At 38.3% G+C, this 20,535-nt stretch overlaps 1 protein-coding gene and 1 non-coding gene across 2 annotated transcripts in view; both read right to left on the bottom strand.

Annotated features, from left to right (window-relative positions):
• Window positions 1-20,535, bottom strand: part of CATSPERB (cation channel sperm associated auxiliary subunit beta) — a 115,765-nt gene that overhangs the window by 7,829 nt on the left and 87,401 nt on the right. Inside the window, exons 19-24 of the mRNA XM_061159685.1 lie at window positions 16,035-16,174; window positions 10,409-10,606; window positions 9,528-9,638; window positions 5,358-5,468; window positions 3,494-3,629; window positions 701-801 (exon numbers count right to left, since the gene is read on the bottom strand). Coding sequence (XP_061015668.1) covers window positions 701-801; window positions 3,494-3,629; window positions 5,358-5,468; window positions 9,528-9,638; window positions 10,409-10,606; window positions 16,035-16,174 — 797 coding nt within the window. The remainder of the gene's footprint in view (window positions 1-700; window positions 802-3,493; window positions 3,630-5,357; window positions 5,469-9,527; window positions 9,639-10,408; window positions 10,607-16,034; window positions 16,175-20,535) is intronic.
• Window positions 16,923-17,029, bottom strand: LOC133068547 (U6 spliceosomal RNA). Its single transcript, XR_009695526.1, has one exon. It is a non-coding gene; the product is annotated as a U6 spliceosomal RNA (small nuclear RNA).

A 20,535-nucleotide genomic window follows, 5' to 3' on the forward strand; every position in this document is an offset into this window, starting at 1 on the left:
CATTTAAGGTATACATGTGCTAGGGTTTTTGGGTAGATTTTTCTAAAATTTGAGTATAATTTCTTTTCAATGTTGTGTTAGTCTCTGCTGTACAATGAATCAGCTATATATATATATCCCCTCCTTCTTGTACTTCCCTCTCTGCCCCCACTATCCAGCCCACCCATCAAGGTCATCACAGAGCACCTAGCTGAGCTCCCTGTACTATCCAGCAGGTTCACAGACACATAAAGTCTAACAAGGCCTTGAGGAGTACTTTGGGCTAATCCACATATGTGGTTTTAATACGTCCCCTAACTTCTATTGACTTTCACCACAATTACCTGCATTATGTCAACCTGCTGTGGTCTTAGAGGCAGCTGGACCCAGAAGACATGTATCTGTGTATGTCAAGGTGAAGAATCGTGAGTCTGTTTCTACTAACTTTGGGAAACACCTTATCTGTTCCACCTTGATAATCCATTAGTCTTGTATTTCAGCTCAAAAAATGGTAAGTTAATGTTAAATTCAACATTAAGCTATCTTTAGAAATAATAGCATCAAGGGAAATGGAGGAAAGCCTCCACACACTTCTCAGATGCTATTCATAGATAACTAAACTTTATAGATAACCATTCATAGATAACTAAACTTTAAAAACAAAGACATACAGATCTTATCTAAACTCAAAATAGGGAAAATACAAATGTTGTCAACTTACTTTTATACTTAAGTTGAGGCCTAAAGGATTATACACTGGAGCAGAAAGAATTGATTCTAAGTAGTTCTTCATTTTTTTAACGTTTTCTGGCACAGTGTGTCCTAAAATCACACCAAGTGTATTTTTAGCACATGTATGCTATTTTCTCATTCTGCATAAAGTTTCTTAAATACATTAAGGTACAATGAAAGATTCCACTCTATAACATGGCTAAATTCTTTCACAGTTTTAGTTCTTCTTGACTTGGTGGAGAATATATTTATGGGAAATTAGCCTTAGCATATGACAGTGTATCTTCTCAGGGGCATCACCAAGAAGGACAAGATCTCTGACCACCTTAATCCAGACTGACCTTTCTTTCCTGCCCTGTGCTTCCCCCCCACCCCCAGCCCCCTTTCCTGCCCTATGCTCTTGACTAGTCCTGATTTGCCTATATTTTGGATATTTGGCAATGAAATAATTTCAGGACTACCTTCAGTTGGTAAATGATTTCCAGTAAGGTAGCAGAGAAGTTCCACAATAAGATCACTAAAATCTTTTCCAAAGGAAATGATCATTTACTCCTGTCTTCTTATAATTCTTCCTAAAACTAGATATGTAGTGTAGGGGTTAGAAATTGCAGTGACGTAACAGTACATGGGATCTAAAGGGGAAAAAAATCCTCTGATTGCAGCATCTGCCAATTTTCAGGATGTGAATATTCTTTTCTAAATTAAAAAAAATTTAAGTTGAAGTGTAGTTGATTTAAAATATTATGTTAGAAAAAAATATTATGTTAGTTCCTAGTATGTAGCAAAGTGATTCAGCATATATATATATTCTTTTTCATATTCTTTTCTACTATAGGGTATTACAGGATGTTGAATATAGTTTCTTGTGCTATACAGTAAGACTTGTTTATTTATTTAGTTTATATATAGTAGTTTGTATCTGCTAATCCCAAACTCTTCATTTATCCTTCTCCCACCCCTTTTCCCCTTTGGTAACCATAAATTTGTTTACTATGTTGATGAGTTTTCTTCTGTTTTGTAAATAAGTTCATTTGTAACATAGTTCAGATTCCACATATATGTGATATCATATGATATTTATCTTTTTCTTTCTTACTTTGCTTAGGGTGATAAGCACTAGGTCCATCTATATTGCTGCAAATGGCATTCTTTCATTCATTTTATAGCTGAGCAATAGTCCATCTATATATATGTGTGTGTGTGTGTGTGTGTGTGTGTATATATATATATATATCTCACATCTTCTTTATCCATTCATCTGTCCATGGGCACTTATGTTACTTCCATGTCTTGGCTATTGCAAATAATGCTGCTATGAACAGGGGTGCATATATCTTTTTGAATTATAGTTTTGTTGGGATAGATGCCCAGGAGTGGGATTGCTGGGTCATGTAACAGTTCTATTTTTAGTTTTTTTAAGAAACCTCCACACTGTTCTCCATAGTAATTGTACCAATTTACATTCCTACCAACAGCATAGGAGGGTTCCCTTTTTTCCATACAGGGTATGGATATCCTCTTCATGACTAATTTTAAGCAACTAGTGTGTAACAACCAGTATCAAAATACCTGAATATTTAACAATTGCTGCTCGAAAAGAACAGACTTCAGCAAACCACAGCAAATGAGGATGTTAGTTAAAACAAAATATTTACTAATTCTCTTTGCTCAATTTTTCATTTCAAAAATTCATATGTGGGTCAGAGTATGACTCACAGAATATGAAATGTCTGGATATTTGGTCACATTTAGAAATTTCATTTAACTCCATTTATTGATCTATCAATCTATCTACCCATCAATCTCCTTAAAAGCACACATTTGTGAACAAACACAAATGTGCAACAAAAATTTATGTATTTGAGGTAAAATTGAATTTTGGTAGATTTCATTTTACTTATTTAGAAATACTTCTGCATTATTTCAATTATTTTACCATAAGCTACTTAATAAACTTTTCTTATATAATTAGAAGATAGATCCTATGGATAATCTGGAAACACCTTTTATATCTTCCTCCATATAAGCAATGAAAGGAGACACCAGACCAACATGTGGCACAAACTCAGTCAATCATTTTTGCTGCTAATCTAGATAATGGCTCTGAATCCAGGTCACTGAAGTCATGATGAAGTAAGTGTGAGACACAGACACAGAAAACAAATATGGTTAACAAAGGGGAAAGGGGAAGAAGGGATAAACTAGGAGGTGGGGATTAACATATATATAGCACTGTTTACAAAATAGATCACCATCAAGGACCTATTATACAGCACAGGGAAATCTACTCAATATTTTGTAATAATTTATAAAGGGTAAAGACCTGAAAAAGAATATATAAATATGTGTATAACTGAATCATTGCACTGTATTAAAAAAAAGAAATAAATGTGAGATGATAGAAGTAGTATGAATAGTGATATGATAACTGCTTCAACTTCTTTTCCAAAGACCCCTTGGCTATCTTTTGTGTAAAAAGGTTCTGTAAACCACTTCTCTAGGTAATGACAACAGTGTGTGTGCTGTGCTCAGTCGTATCCGACTCTTTGCAGCCCCATGGACTGTCCCCCGCCAGGCTCCGCTGTCCATGGAATTTTCCAGGCAAGAATACTGGAGTGGCTTGCCATCTCCTATTCCAGGGATCTTCCTGACCCAGGGCTTGAACCCACATCTCTTGTATCTCCTGCATTGGCAAGTGGATTCTTTACCACTGCACAATCTGGGAAGCCCAATAACCATGGTACTTATAGCTATAACAATTGTAGAAGAAAGCAAATCCTACTTAGGTTCCAGTTTTCCCTGTTATTCACTTCAGTCACAGTAACCAGGTATGGAGTTTCCACTGGGAAATTTCCATCTTCACTGTAAACTTGCAAAGAAATTGGATATTGTATAACTGGAAACTTAAAACGAGGAACCTAAGATGCAAATGCCAAGAATGAGTATAAATTTGGAAAATTCAATACTAATTTCATTTCCTGGAAAAGGATGAATAGAATTTGGCTATTCTAAATTAAGTGTGCTTCTGAGAGAATTTCTGCCTTCTCAGGTCATGAAAAAAAAATGTCTTACAGCAGAATCAGTGTGAGTTCCAAAACTAATATGCAAACACTATAGTAGCAAAATGCATATCTTTCTATTGACCTTTTTTTTCCCCCATAGGAATTTGCTATGATGATTTTTTGACTAACCCATATCCCTTAAGGTACTGTATGAACTGTAAGGTACTGTATGAGGAGAGTGAAAAAGTTGGCTTAAAGCTCAACATTCAGAAAACAAAGATCATGGCATCTGGTTCCATCACCTCATGGCAAATGGATGGAGAAATAGTGGAAACAGTGGCAGACTTTATTTCTGGGGGCTCCAAAATCACTGCAGGTGATGACTGCAGCCATGAAATTAAAAGACGCTTACTGTGATGTACAGGGAGGCCTGGCGTGCTGCGGTTCATGGGGTCGCAAAGAATCGGACACAACTGAGCAACTGAACTGAACTGAACTGAACTCCTTGGAAGAAAAGTTATGACCAACCTAGATGGCATACTAAAATGCAGAGACATTACTTTGCCAACAAAGGTCCATCTAGTCAAGGCTATGGTTTTTCCAGTAGTCATGTATGGATGTGAGAGTTGAACTTTAAGGAAAGCTGTATGAACTGGGTCCTCCCAAAGCCCTCTCCCTGCCAGTCATGATCTTTCTGTCATAGTCATTAAACTCAGGCTCTAGAGTTGAAATCTAGCTCCATCACATATTAATGATGCGATCTTTAGCAAATTACCAGGCTTCTCTGTGCCTCCAGTGAAACGAGACAAGTCACCGAGAAGCCTTAGAGCAGTATATGGTAGAAGTGAATGCTCAAGATAGTGGAATTCAGCAAGTGTGGAGTTGTGGTGGTATATAATAGCAACCTTTGTAATTTATTGAATGCTGACTCTATGCCCAATATTATGGTGCATAATTTTATTTTTATATAAAAACAAAACAATGAAATCACTTAAAATAACATCATACGTAGTCTGACAAGGACTTTGAAATAGGTTTACTTGAAAGTTATACCAAGTGCTCAGGTTGAGTCAGCTAATGCAGACACCAACACCAACCTGATACATGTCTGAATGCTTGGAGACTGACAGAAGGAACTATTTGACACAGAACCCACTCTCTTAACCAGCATATTATACTGTCTTCTAGTTTGTCACTAGTACCTTGAGCTTCAAGTTTGATATTCCAGAGCCTGATACATATTATATACTCAACACTTTTTGGAATAAATCAATATTTACCACAATCTAGTGTAGCTTTTGACAGGTTATAAATTGCTATCATATAGATATATGCATGTGTGTATCTTTATAAGAACCTGTGAAATGAATAGGACAATGCAGGTTTTATTCTCTTTTACAGATGAGGTTAATTACTATGTCTCAGTTCAGTTCAGTTCAATCGCTCAGTTGTGTGTGACTGCAAGAATTACTATGTCTGGGGACATTTATATTATAATCTTTTTAGCTTGATGTCATCTTTAATTCTATGTCACAATAAGACATTATTTCTACATCTTAGCTTTCATGTTTAACCAAAATGCCCATTTCAAAATTTTATTAATATGAAAGCACCCTGTCTTCAGGAAATTAAAGATTATCTTACCTTTTCTCGACAATCTGAGAAAGCAACAGCATATGAAAACTTCTGATCATTTGTACAATTACACTCCTTCCGAGTAGTTGCATTTGCACACTGTTTGAATTTACCAGATCTCTGCAAATAGAATTAAAATAGGTCGATGTGCTGTTTTTGGTGGCAGAATTTTTGCAGATTGAGTAAATATGAAATAAATATTTGTTCCCTGAATGAATAAAATCTTTGAGAAGGTCAAAGGGGAAAAATCCATTAATAATAAGGTAAAAGCACAGTATTTCTGAATTTTGTCTCCTTGGTTAGTAAGGAACCCAAGTGTCACTTAGCCGCTTACCTCAGGGTTACCCTAAAGTCAACATGCAGGGGACCAGAAAGCTTGTATCACTTAAAAAAAAGCAACAAAACATTTATTTTATATTTGGTGCTCTGAGTCTTCCTTGCTGTGCCCAGGTTTCCTCTAGTTGTGGTGAGTGGGGGCTGTTCTTCATTGAGGTTCCTGGGCTTCTCATTGTGGTGGTTTCTCTTGTTAGGGAGCACGGGATCTAGGGTGCAGAGGCTTCAGCAGTTGTGGCTCCTGGGCTTTAGAGTGTGGGCTCAGTAGCTGTGGCACACAGGCTTAGCTGCTCCGTGGCATGTGGGATCCTCCCAGACCCGGGGTCGACCCTGTGTCCCCTGCATTGGCAGGCAGACTCCTACCCACTGTACCACCAGGGAAGTCCAGCCTGTGTGGTTCTGAATGCAGTAATTAGGATGCTCACCTCCCTGTCCTTGGCTGCTCCCATCACTGGCATGGAAGCTGAGACCTAAAGGAGCAGACTTGACATGATGTGCTGCAGACTATGGATAGTCTTCAAACTTATTATTTTGTACTTGTCTCTCCTCATCACAGTCACTAAGGCTGTTAAAATCCCCACTGCAGCCATCCACGTGTTATTCATTTTTTCATTTGATCATTCTTGCTAGAGGTTAGTTTATTCATTTTGGCAAAGAACTGGCTTTTGATTTTGATAATCAACTCTATTTCTAAAAAAAGTTATTCTTCTTTCTTTTTATAAGATTACCATTCCTGTCCTCACTGCTTCTTTTTTCCTTCTTTGTATTGAGATAAAACTTATCATTTTCAAGTGTACAGTGCAGTGGGCTTTAGTACATTCACAATGTTGTTCAATCATTACCACTATTTCATTTCAGAACTCATTTGTTGTTTAGTTGGGTTCATTAAGTTCTTTGAATCTTTTGAACTCTTGGTTTCACAATTATATTTTCAATTTTTGACATTTGTGTGTGTGTGATGTCTGTCTTCATTTTTTTCATCATTACGATAGTTCCTTGAATTGTTCTGAAATAATTACTATGCTTATTCTAAAGTTTGCTTGTACTGATGATACTGTTTTCTGAGGCACAGGTTTTTAAATTGTTCAGATTATGCTTCTTTCTTATTGTGGAAGTTTTTTTCAAATATTTGTTGTTGGTCATCATTGTTCAGTCACTCAGTCATGTCCGACTCTTTGTGACCCCATGGACTGCAGCATGCCAGGCTTCCCTGTCCTTCACCATCTCCTGGAGTTTGCTCAAAGTCATGTCCATTGAGTCGATGATGGCATACAACCACCTCATCCTCTGTTGTTCCCTTCTCCTCCTGTCCTCCATCTTTCCCAGCATCAGGGTCTTTTCCAATGAGTCAGTTATTCTCATCAGGTGGTGAAAGTATTGGGGTTTTAGCTTCAGCATCAGTCCTTCCAATGAATATAGAGTTGATTTCCTTTAGGATTGACTGGTTTGATCTCCTTGCCGTCCAAGGAGACTCAAGAGTCTCCAACACCACAGTTTGAAAGCACTGTCTGCTTATCCTTGGGGACTCTAATTTCAAACTGTGTATCTGCAATGATGTTCCACGTGATTGCCTAGTAAGGGGATGATGTCAGTGTAGTGGGAAGTTACAGCCTTGGTCCAGAGGGACTTTTCCCCCAGAGGGTATATTCTGAGGTGATCAGAGGCAGAATTACAGACATTTTTAGTCTGCTCCACTAGGTGATGCTATTTAATTTGTATAGCTTTCAAAACTTAAAAGTGAAAGTGTTTGTCACTCAGTCATGTGCCATTCTTTGTGGCCCCATGGACTGTATAGTTTTCAAAGCTTATTCTCCCCCATTAAAGATCCTCAAAGATGTCATGTTTATCTAGTTCACTGTTGTCTCTCTAGAAAATATCTGTACAGTGTCTGATAACTCTGGAAATGCTGGAGTATGAAATAAACATTTGTTGAATGTAGAAAAGGTACCCACCAAAATCTGTTATTTACTTATATGTAAATTAGATAATTTCCTATTCAACTCCCAAGAAAATCCAGAAGAAAAAAAAAGAAAACCCAAACTAAGGATTTCTATGTAAATATATTAAACTCATATTTCAATAGAGAAGGCTTGATTCTAGTGACATAACAGCGTTCATCTTTGGAAGAGACTAGAATTGAAGAATTCAGTATTTGAGTTGCTCATTGCCTGGAACAGAATTTTTTACCCTGAAATCTAAGGTTCAACAAGTCAGTCTCGTGTTGTCCATGTAAGTGTGTGTTTGTGTGTGTGAGTGTGTGTAATAGGATGTGTGTAAATGTGTATTATTGGTTTGTTGAACAATTTTTAAGCACTACCTATGTCTGGCACTTTTTTGGGTACTAAAGATGCATGCATGCCAAATCGCTTCAGTCGTGTCCTACTCTGAGACCCTATGGACTGTAGCCCGCCGGGCTCCTCTGTCCATGGGGATTCTCCAGGCAAAAATACTAGAGTGGGTTGCCATGCCCTCCTCCAGGGAATCTTCCCAAGGCAGGGATTGAACCCATGTCTCTTACATCTCCTGCATTTGCAGGCAGGTTCTTTACCACTGAGCCACCTTCAAGGGACACTAAAGATAGCAGAGAGAATAAAACTGATTAAAAATCCTCAATGACAACTCTGTCTTATGTAGCTTACCTTTTAATGAAATATAATAAATAAATGGGTAAAATACATAAAATTGTAAAAAGTACAATGAAGAAAAATAAGGCAGGGAAGAGGGGCAGGATTGGTATCAGTGGAGGTGGATGGTACAGTTTTAAATAGAGTGGTCAAGGAAGGCCTCACAATGATGGCAACATTTAAGCAAAAACCTGAAGACGGTGATGAGATGTGCCATGTGATATCTGGCAGAACTGCATTTCAGACAGAGGAAATTTTTGAAGCTTAAAGACTCTGAGATGAAAATACATCTAGTATATTTGAGGAATAGCAAGGAGGCCAACATGGCCAGAACAGACTGACCTGGGGGAAATCAGGTCAGATGCAAATCCAAGGCTAAACCATGGAGGACCTTATAAGCCATTGTAAGAATTAAGCTTTTACTCTGAATGAGACAGGGAGATGAAGAGTTTTGAACAAAAGGAACAACCATTTTCTGTCTTTGTGTGTGCAAGTATGTTCAAGAATGGATATGAATGTCTGCATGTCCATATGTATATGCAACTAGGTGTGTTTTTCTGGAGGGAGATTTCACAGGTATCTATAAGGTTCCCTTGGGCAGCCACCCCATGATGCACTTTCCTTTTGAACCTAGTGGCTTCTCTCTGTTCTTTCTACTTTGCTCACTCAAACTCGAGACAGGCGGAGTGCTGCTGGGGTTTGGTTATTTTCTAGGCAGGAAATGAGTCTATGTTGGAGCAAATACTCTTCTCTCCTTTTGGACATCGTTCCTTTTACAGGGCTCAAACTATGAGATGCTTTGGGGCTCTTTCATTAAAAAAAACAAACAAACCAACAAAAAACACCAAACAAACACGAAAAACCAATGCTCTCATCCTCCTTATGCTCTTTGAAGTTCAAGTAGGAGTTTGGGAGAGGTCAAGGGGAAAGAGTCCATTTAGGTTCCTTGGTTCCAAAACCAAATCCAGGAATAGCAGTAAGAGAAGAAGGGCTAAAGCAGTAGCCGGAAGAACAAGGATAGCAGCAGTAACAGCAGTGGTAATAATAAGGGAGGAGGAGAGGAGGGGGAGGGGAAGGAGAAGAAGCGGCGCTGCATAAGGCACATTAAGCTTAATGCACCTTCTCATTTAATCTCTGCAGCTAGGTCTGTTCATCTGTAATTTTACTGAATGATTTCCTGAATTAAGATAAATACTAGTTTATCTGCAGGAAAAATATTTACCTTCGACTTGTAAAATAGATTTCTCGGTATGGGTTTGCTAGGATCTGCATGATAAAAATTATCTGTAAGCGGAATAGCAATTCCCATGTTAGATGGAGGCCTGTAGTTTATCTGAAAATGATCAAACAAAGATACTGTAAATTTCATTATTATTTACTAAGTCTTTAATTTAAAAATCTTGATTTTCCAGAAAAGCATTCAAAACAGATATTTCACTTTTAGCTCCACGTATTTAAGTAAATTTCTCTTCCCCCAGCACTCCTTCAACCATGCTAATGCAACTTGGACCTTGTAAACAAGTAAAAAAAGTTTTAGAGACTAAGGTAGCTGTCATGAAGTCATGCAACGAAGTTTAAAAATCTTAACAGTTTTCGTGACATATTTAATAAATAATTCAATTATTTACTAAATAATTGAAGATTTGGGTAATAATTTGGTTTTTTTTGTTACAAAGAAAATTATAAGTAATCAGTTAACAAAGAGCAGTAATTTATATTTTAAAAAGAGTCATGTATTCTGATGAGGCAAAAATTAAAATTGTCACTACATTGAAATGGGACCAGTAAGATATATCAGCTCAGGACAAGTATGAGTCAGCTTAAGGGCAAATAACTATATATACTGTGAAAGCCCAAGATTATGCCACCATAATATAGCAGAAAATTTAATATTAATAATGATGAGACTATTACACTAAGAAAAACTAATGGTTTTTCATTAGTTCAGAACATTTTCACATTTTAGTCATCATATCCTCAAAATGACACAAAGATTGAGAAATAACTGAAGTGTTTGAGTAATTCAGGAAAGAAATGCTAAGACTGAATGGCTAGCCAATCACACAAAAGTAACACATTACTGGAACTGCTTAGGTTTCTTACCGGCAAAACTTTGATCATATTAAAACCCTGACTGTTTATGTAAACTCCACTCATCCAGTCTTCCAAGGGGATAATTTCACTAGGAATGTGATGCATGGACTTGAGATAACTACAGCTGCTTTTCAACATTGGCACGAATGTTGTAACATAACACTCAGTCGATGCTCCCCAGACAATAAACTCTAGTGAAGTTGAACCCTGGAAATATCCAAATAAATGAAGGTTAATTAAAGTAACTGTTATTGACTGAACTGTGCCTACACCATATGTTGAACTCCTCCCGACCTCCAGTATCTCAGATTGGGACTATATTTGGCGATAAATCCTTTTTGTTGTCATTGTTCATACACTGTGTGTCTGACTCTTTGGAGACCCCATGGACTGTAGCATACCAGGCTTTCCTGTCCATCACCAACTCCCAGAACTTGCTCAAACTCATGTCCATTGAGTCGGTGATGCCATCCAACCATCTCAACCTTTGTCGTCCCCTTCTCCTCCTGCCTTCAACCTTTCCCAGTATCAGGGTCTTTTCTAATGAGTCAGCTCTTCATATCAGGTGGCCAAAGTATTGGAGCTTCAGCTTCACCATTAGCCCTTCCAATGAATATTCAGGATTTATTTCCTTTAGGATTGACTGGTTTGATCTTGCAGTCCAAGGGACTCTCAAGAGTCTTCTCCAACACCACAGTTCAAAAGCATCAGTTCTTTGGCACTCAGTCTTCTTTATGGTCCAATGTTCACATCCAAAAATGACTACTGGAAAAACCGTAGCTTTGACTAGATGAATCTTTGTTGGCAAAGTAATGTCTCTGCTTCTTAACATGCTGTCTAGGTTGGTCATAACTTTTCTTCCAAGGAGCAAGCATCTTTTAATTTCATGGCTGCAGTTGCCACCTGAAGTGATTTTGGAGCCCAAGAAAATAAAGTCTGTCACTGTTTCCATTGTTTCCTCATCTATCTGCCAAGAAATGATGGGACTGGATGCCACGATCTTTGTTTTTTTGAAAGTTTAGTCTTAAGCCAGCTTTTCCCTCTTTCATCTTCATCAGTTCAGTTCAGTTCAGTTCAGTGACTCAGTTGTGTCCGACTCTCTGTGACCCCATGAACTTCAGCACACCAGGCCTCCCTGTCCATCACTAACTCCCAGAGCTTGCTCAAACTCATGTTCATCAAATCGGTAATGCCATCCAACCATCTCATCCTCTGTCGTCCCCTTCTCCTCCTGCCTTCAATCTTCCCCAGCATCAGGGTCTTTTCCAAGGAGTCAGTTCTTTGCATCAAGTGGCCAAAGTATTGGAGTTTCAGCTTTAACATCAGTCCTTCCAATGAACACCCAGGACTGATCTCCTTTAGGATGGACTGGTTGGATCTCAAGAGTCTTCTCCAACACCACAGTTCAAAAGCATCATTTCTTCGGTGCTCAGCTTTCTTTATAGTCCAACTCTCACATCCATACATGACCACTGGAAAAAACATAGCCTTGACTAGACAGACCTTTGTTGACCAAGTAATGTCTCTTCATCAAGAGGCTCTTTAGTTCGTCTTTGCTTTCTGCCATAAGGGTGGTGTCATCTGCATATTTGAGGTTATTGGTATTTCTCCCCACAAATTTGATTCCAGCTTGTGCTTTATCCAGTCTGGCATTTTGTATGATGTACTCTGCATGTAAGTTAAATAAGCAGGGTTACAATATACAGCCTTGAGTTACTAATTTTCCAACTTGGAACCAGTCCATTGTTCCATGTCTGGTTCTAACTCTTGCTTCTTGACCTGCATACATTTCACAGGAGGCAGGTAAGGTGGTCTAGTATTCCCATCTCTTTAAGAATTTTCCAGTTTGTTGTGATCCACACAGTCAAAGGCTTTAACATAGTCACTGAAGCAGAAGTAGATGTTTTTCTGGAATTCTCTTGCTTTTTCTATGATGCAATAGATGTGGCAACCAGCTTGAACATTTGGGAGTTCTCAGTTCACATACTCTTGAGGCCTAGCTTGGAGAATTTTGAGCATTACTTTGCAAGTGTGTGAAATGAGTGTAATTGTGCTTAATTTGAACATTCTTTGTTCAAAGGCCTTAAAGGAGGTAATTAAATTAAGGCTTTAAAATAGGTAATTAAATTAAGATGAGATAATTAGTGTGGGCTCTAATCCAATATGATGGGCATCACATAACAATAGGAAATTTGAACACAGACACACACAGGGGAAGACCAAATGAAGACACAGGGAGAAGTCAGCCATCTGCAAAACCAAGGACAAAGACCTTAGAAGAAAACAACCCTGCCAATGCCTTGCTCTTGACTTTTACCCTCCAGAACGGTGAGGAAATAAATTTCTGTTGCTTAAGCCACTCAGTTCATTGTATTTTGTTATGGCAGCCCTGGCAAACTAGGACAGTAATCAACTAGAGAATATAGAAAATGAAAAAAAAAAAAAAAAGAATATAGAAAATGAAAAGAAATAAAAAAGAATGATAATACAATAGAAGACAAAAATAGAGTCATAAATTTGACCATAATGATCTGTTTTTGAATAAATCTTAACAGAAGACATATTCTTTTCCAGGAAGAAATACATCCCAATCTAATTGGCTGTGGGTGACATTTGAAAATGAACAAGGATCAAGTGTTTATTATTAAATAAACACTATAATTGCATGTAGTTGGATATGAAACCAACTTAGAATAGCAAGGCCTCCCTCATTCATTGATAAGCCTATGGACATTTGCTTTGATAATACGAATAAAATAACTTCCATTGGTATACATTCTGAAAAGAAGATATTCACTTAGCAATCACTGTATTTCACAAAGATATGCTTTTAGTAGAAATTTGTGTACAGAAAACATATTTTCACCTTGCACAACATTAAACATTCAACAAAATTTGATAAATTCTGTTTGAAATTCTCAAGTAATTCTGGAAATTAAAAAAATGTAGAGATACTAATAATTGTAGAGATATAGTAACTCTGGTAGTTTTGTCCCTATCCCCATACTCTGTAAACCATTAAAAATAACAACTTTTAATGAATTTCTGCCAAAACACATCAAATCAGAATCTAAGCATGGTTCTACTATTAAAGGAAATTTGGGATGTGAGGAGCAGGGATGCCCAAGTTCAATAAAAAATAAGTAAGCAAACAGAAACATCCAGAATATTGGAGACTCTGTAACATAACTGACTCAAGAGCAGCAGTTCAATGGCAGGGGAAGATAATGGAGCAATGCCTACTTTTGATGAAAAGAGATGAATAAATAACCACAGACTATGTGACTCTTGTTTGGATCCCAATTCAAACCAACCAACCATGAACAATTTTTTGGAGAAAATTCAGGGAATTTACTTATGGATTGGGCCTTACAGAATATCAAAACAAATTTAGCTTAAAACATTTCAAGGGTGATAATGGCATTTTGTTATGTGAGAGATTATACACATATTTTTGAAGATGTGTATGATGGCATATATGTATGAATTTGAGAAAACTCCTGGAGACAGTGGAGGACAGAGGAGCCTGGCATGCTATAGTCCATGGGCTTGCAAAGAGTTGGACATGACTTAGCAACTGAACAACAACATGGAAGCATATAGGAGTGAAATGACACGAATTTGCTATTCATTTAACAGAATATAATATAACAGAATATAAATGAATTCTGAATATAATTGGTCAGAATATAAACCAAAAAAAAAAATTAGAATGATAAAAAAGTCAAAACCCTGACTGTTTAATTTGAGAAATACGTATATGGAAATTCATCTTTTGTCTAAATCTGAAAATTTTCATGATAGACAAATTTTAGAATATGCAAAAATATTTATTGACACAAAAGGATTATACCATAAAATTAAGTGGAAGTAATAGCTTACAGTGAATGGTGTCAGATTTGTGATTTCCGAAGAAGAGAATTTAGCTTCGGGACCAGAGAAGAGGCTCCAGGCAGTCAGAGCTTCATGTGGCAGAAGTTTTATTACAGTGAAAAAGAGACAGAGAAAGCTTCTAAAATAGACATCAGAAGGGGAAGAGTACCCCCTTGATAGTCTTGATAATCTTATCAAGGCCTTATATACTTTTCCCCTGATGACTTCCCCAGTGGCTCAGATGGTAAAGTGATTGCCTACCATGCAGGAGACCTGGATTTGATCCCTGGGTTGGGAAGATCCTCTGGAGAAGGAAATGGCAACCCACTCCAGTACTCTTGCCTGGAAAATCCCATGGACAGAGAAGTGTGGTGGGTCCACGGGATCACAAAGAGTCGGACACAACTGAGCGACTTCACTTTATATACTTTTTCAATTGGTTACTAACAATAGAAAGGTTTTACCAGACCCGCTCCCACAACATACATTTTAAGATAACAGGATTAGTCAGAAGGTTCTTAAGGAGAAACATGGCCTTGAGCAGGATGTATTGTTGTTATATAATCATTAGTATAGAGTTTAAGGAAAAACATATCCTTGAGCAAATGAGTTGCTTTGTTGTGTAATCATTAGCTCTGGGATTAAAGAAAGTTAGTTTTAGAAGAAATAGATTGTTGCAATAACAATTCAGAATGTAAGGAAAAAACATCTTATGTGACTAAGATGAAGGAATGTAGAAAAAAATTTTGTCCCTTTCTCCTCCTCGAGGGCCTTGGACCATTATCAACCTCTCAGAAGGAGCAAATTTTTAAAAGTGTATATGTAATACTCTCCTAGTTTCAGGGAAAAAAAGAAAAAATGGAAAATTCATTGTTGTTCAGTCACTAAGCTGTGTCTGACTCTGTGATCCCATGAACTGCAGCACACCAGGCTTCCCTGTCCTTCACTACCTCCTGGAGCTTGCTCAAACTCATGTCCAGTGAGTCAGTGATGCCATCCAACCATCTCATCCTCTGTCTCCCCCTTCTCCTCTTGCCTTCAATCCTTCCCAGCATCAGGGTCTTTTCCAATGAGTCAGTTCTTCGCATCAGGTGGCAAAAGTATTGGAGCTTCAGCACCCATCCTTCCAATGAATACTTAGTGTTTATTTCCTTGTTGACCATTTTCTATGTGCCAGACAGTTATTGAAATGGCCTATATGAATTATCACATTTAATTATCAAAACAATCCTATGAAGTATTATTATTATCACTTCCATTTTATAGATGAGGAAATTTGGTCCCAGTGTGTTTCTCAAGCTCACAAAAACACTGCCTGCCTGTGTGCTAAGTTGATTCAGTCGTGTCCAACTCTTTGGGACACTATGGACTGTAACCCTCCAGGCTCCTCTGTCCACGGGATTCTCCAGGCAAGAATACTGGAGTTGGTTGCTGTGCCCTCCTCCAGGGGATCTTCCGACCCAGGGATCAAACCCATCTCTCTTGCGTCTTCTGCATTGGCAGGTGGGTTCTTCACCACTAGTGAGTGCCATCCGGGAAGCCCATAAAAACAGTAGCAGCAGTGAAAACCCAGTCTTTTCCAGAGCTCAGTTTTTTTTTAATGTCTATCACATACAGCCTTTTTGTAATGCCCAAGATGTTAAAAGTGTTTCATCATCCTTGAGAGGTAGGATTATGCATAATTTTTCCTGCTTTTTCATGGTTTATAGCCTAAATTTTCTATAATCAATAGATTTTGTAAAATAATTAAAGGAAAATTTACTTGGTGTAAAGTTTTGCTAGCTGCAGAAACTTCCATTATATAACTATCACTTTCATCAAAATAGCCTTCAACTTTAACTTCCAACAAATTTGGGTTTCCAACAATTACTTGCAGCAGTGGTATTTCAAGCAGTCTAAGAACTATGGAAACAAAACCCAGAGTTAACATGAAATCATGAAAATTATAAGCAGTTTCATAATGATTGGTCAATCAGAATTCTAGAACACCTACAGAATCTATTATGAAGGCTGCATAACGGTCACAAATATAGCTAGGGAACTTTAATATTTCTTTGAAAATATTAATTTCTTTATTTTTAAAAATTTATTTTAATTGGAGGCTAATTACTTTACAATATTGTAGTGGTTTTTGCTGTACATTGACATGAATCAGCCATGGGCTTACATGTTTTCCCCATCCTGATCCCCCCTCCCACCTCCCTCCCCATCCCATCCCTCAGGGTCATTCCAGTGCACCAGCCCTGAGCACCCTGTCTCATGCATCCAACCTGGGCTGGCGATCTGTTTCAGATACGATAATATACATGTTTCAATGCTATTCTCTCAGATCACCCCACCCTCGCCTTCTCCCACAGAGTCCAAAAGACTGTTCTATACATCTGTATCTCCTTTGCTGTCTCACATATAGGGTTATCATTACCATCTTTCTAAATTCCATATATATGCATTAGTATACTGTGTTGGTGTTTTTCTTTCTGACCTACTTCACTCTGTATAATAGGCTCCAGTTTCATCCACCTCATTAGAACTGATTCAAATGTATTCTTTTTAATGGCTGAGTAATATTCCATTGTGTATATGTACCACGCACGGCTTTCTTATCCATCCATCTGCTGATGGGCATCTAGGTTGCTTCCATGTCCTGGCTAAAAATATGGAATGCTTCACGAATTTGCGTGTCATCCTTGTGCAGGGGCCATGCTAATCTTCTTTTATCGTTCCAATTTTTAGTATATGTGCTGCTGAAACAAGCACTTCTTTGAAAAAATTTAATGTCACAACTATTTTATCCTCTTTTTTCATAGAAATATTGCTCCCCTCTACCCCTAATTCTTCAGCCAGGTTCTCAAACGCATATAAAGGTCACTTGGATAGTCTCAGTCAAATTGAGTTGGATAACTCAGTAGGGAAACTGAGAATACCAGCTCAGTTTAAAGGGCTGTCAGTCAGGTGCTGCCAATAGAAAAATTCTAGGCAGTTAACACAGTATGTCATCAGGCCACTTTTCTGCCTGTAGGGCCCCTGTTTGCATCCTCTCCATACTGAGAAACTTAATGGAAAGAGACATTTGAAAAACTATGTAATCTAACTGTCATCTTTACTAACTAGTAAATCAGAGCTGAGAAGTAGTAAATAAGTTGCCTTAAGTCTCAGCTGTAGTTCGCTCAATCATGTCTGACTCTTTGTGACCCCATGTTCTGCAGCCCACCAGGCTCCTCTGTCCATGGGGATTTTCCAGGCAAGAATACTGGAGTGGGTTGCCATACCCTCCTCCAGAGGATCTTCCCAACCCAGGGATCGAACCCAGGTCTCCCACATTGCAGGTGGATTCTTTACCAGCTGAGCTATCAGGGAAGCCCTTATAGCTGTAGCAGTTTCCCTTAAACTAAAGTGACCTGGCCAGTGCTTCCTAAACTATAACTGGAGATGTTGTTAGAATGCCAATTCTGACTTAGCAGGTCTGAGAAGGGTGCTGAGATTCCATATCCAATCCCCTCCATACCTTTATTGAGGTATGTTTACAAATTAAATTGTATATTTTTAAAGTGTATAATGTGGTGATTTGATGTACTTAAAGGTTTGCATAGTCAAAGCTATGATTTTTCCAGTAGTCATGTACAGATGTGAGAGTTGGACCATAAAGGAGGTTGAGCACCGAAGAATTGATGCTTTTGAACTGTGGTGCTGGAGAAGATTCTTGAGAGTCCCTTGGACTGCAAGGAGATCAAACCAGAATCCTAAAGGAAATCAACTCTGAATATTCATTGGAAGGACTGATGCTGAAACTGAAGCTCCAATATTTTGGCCACCTGATGTGAAGAACTGACTCATTGGAAAAGACCCTGATGCTGGGAAAGACTGAAGGCAGGAGGACAAGGGTATGAGAGAGGATGAGATAGTTGGATGGCATCACTGATTCAATAGACATGAGTTTGAGCAAACTCTGGGAGATAGTGTAGGACAGGGAAGCCTGGCGTGTTGCAGTCCATGGGGTCACAAAGAGTCAGACACAACTGAGTGACTGAACAACAATAACAATATACATTGTGAAATGATTACCACAATTAAATTAGTTAATGCAGTCACCACCTGACATAGTCTGTATGTATGTGTTGTATGTGTGTGGTGGCAACACTTGAGATCTTCTCTGTTGGCAAATTTCAAGTATACAATACAGTACCATTAACTATATTTATCATGCTATGTATTATATTCCCTAAGACTTATTTATTTTATAATTGGAAGTTTGTACTCTTTGACCAATATCTGCCCATTTTCTCCATCCCCCTGTCCCTGGTAACCAGCATTCTACTCTCTATTTCTATGAGGTAGACTTTTTTTTCTTTTTTAAGATTCCACATATAAGTGAGACAACACACTACTTGTCTTTCTCTGTCTGGCTTATTGCGCTCAGAATTGTATGATGGCTCAGCAGGGAAAGAATCTGCCTGCAATGCAGAAAATGTAGGAGACATGGGTTCAGTTCCTGGGTGGGAAAGATCCCCTGGAGAAGGGCATGGCAACCTACTCCAGTATTCTTGCCAGGAAAATCCCATGGATGGAGGAGCCTGGCAGGCTTAGGTCCACATGGTTACATATGACTGAAATGACTGAGAATGCATGCATTCATGATCTTCCAGATTAATTTTTGTTGTTCATCCTTCTTTTTTATGGCTGTATAATATTTCACTGTGTATATATACCACATTCTCTTTATCCAGTCATCTGTTGATGGACACAAGTTGTTTCCATACCTAGGCTACTGTGAATAGTGCTGCAATGAAAATGGGAGTACATATACCTCCCTCCTCAAATTCTGATTTTGTTTCCTTCAGATATATACCCAGAAGTGGGATTACTAGATCATGAAAGTGTTAGTTGCTCAGTTGTGTCTGACTCTTTGCAACACCATGGACTGTAGCCCACCAGGCTCCTCTGTCCATGGAATTCTCCAGGCAAGAATACTGAAGTGGGTTGCCATGCCCTTCTCCAGGGAATCTTCACAACCTGGGGATTGAAGCTGGGTCTTCCATTTTGCAGGAAGATTCTTTACTGTCTGAGCCACCAGGGAACTCCTTACTAGATCATACAGTAGTTCTCTTTTTAGCTTTTTGAGAAACTTACACACTGTTTTTAATGTGACTGAACCAATTTATATTCCTACTAACAGTGTACAAATGTTCACTTTATGTCCTCAACAGCACTTACTATGTCTTGTCTTTTTGTTAACATCCATTCTAACAGGTGTATTAGAGGTGATATTTCACTGTAGTTTTGATTTGCATTTTTCTGATGATTGTATGAGGAGGCCTTACAAATAGCTGTGAAAAGAAGAGAAGTGAAAAGCAAAGGAGAAAAGGAAAGACATTCCCATTTGAATGCAGAGTTCCAAAGAATAGCAAGGAGAGATAAGAAAGCCTTCCTCAGCAGTCAATGCAAAGAAATAGAGGAAAACAACAGGATGGGAAAGACTAGAGATCTCTTCAAGAAAATTAGAGATATCAAGGGAACATTTCAGGCAAAGATGGGTTCGATAAAGGACGGAAATGGTATGGACCTAACAGAAGCAGAAGATATTAAGAAGAGGCGGCAAGAATACACAGAAGAATTGTACAAAAAAGTTCTTCATGAGCCAGATAATCACAATGGTGTGATCACTCACCGAGAGCCAGACATCCTAGAATGTGAAGTCAAATGGGCCTTAGAAAGCATCACTATGAACAAAGCTAGTGGATGTGATGGAATTCCAGTTGAGCTATTTCAAATCCTGAAAGATGATGCTGTGAAAGTGCTGCACTCAATATGCCAGCAAATTTGGAAAACTCAGCAGTGGCCACAGGACTGGAAAAGGTCAGTTTTCATTCCAATCTCAAAGAAAGGCAATGCCAAAGAATGCTCAAATGACTGCACAGTTGCACTCATCTCACATGCTAGTAAAGTAATGCTCAAAATTCTCCAAGCCAGGCTTCAGCAATACGTGAAGCGAGAAGCTTGTTTTAGAAAAGGCAGAGGAACCAGAGATCAAATTGCCAATATCCGCTGGATCATCGAAAAAGCAAGAGAGTTCCAGAAAAACATCTATTTCTGTTTTATTGACTACGCCAAAGCCTTCGACTGTGTGGATCACAATAAACTGTGGAAAATTCTGAAAGAGATGGGGATACCAGACCACCTGACCTGCCTCTTGAGAAACCTATATGCAGGTCAGGAAGCAACAGTTAGAACTGGACATGGAACAACAGACTGGTTCTAAATAGGAA

The sequence above is a fragment of the Dama dama genome, chromosome 13 (assembly GCF_033118175.1).
Source record: "Dama dama isolate Ldn47 chromosome 13, ASM3311817v1, whole genome shotgun sequence".
Classification (NCBI taxonomy): domain Eukaryota; kingdom Metazoa; phylum Chordata; class Mammalia; order Artiodactyla; family Cervidae; genus Dama; species Dama dama.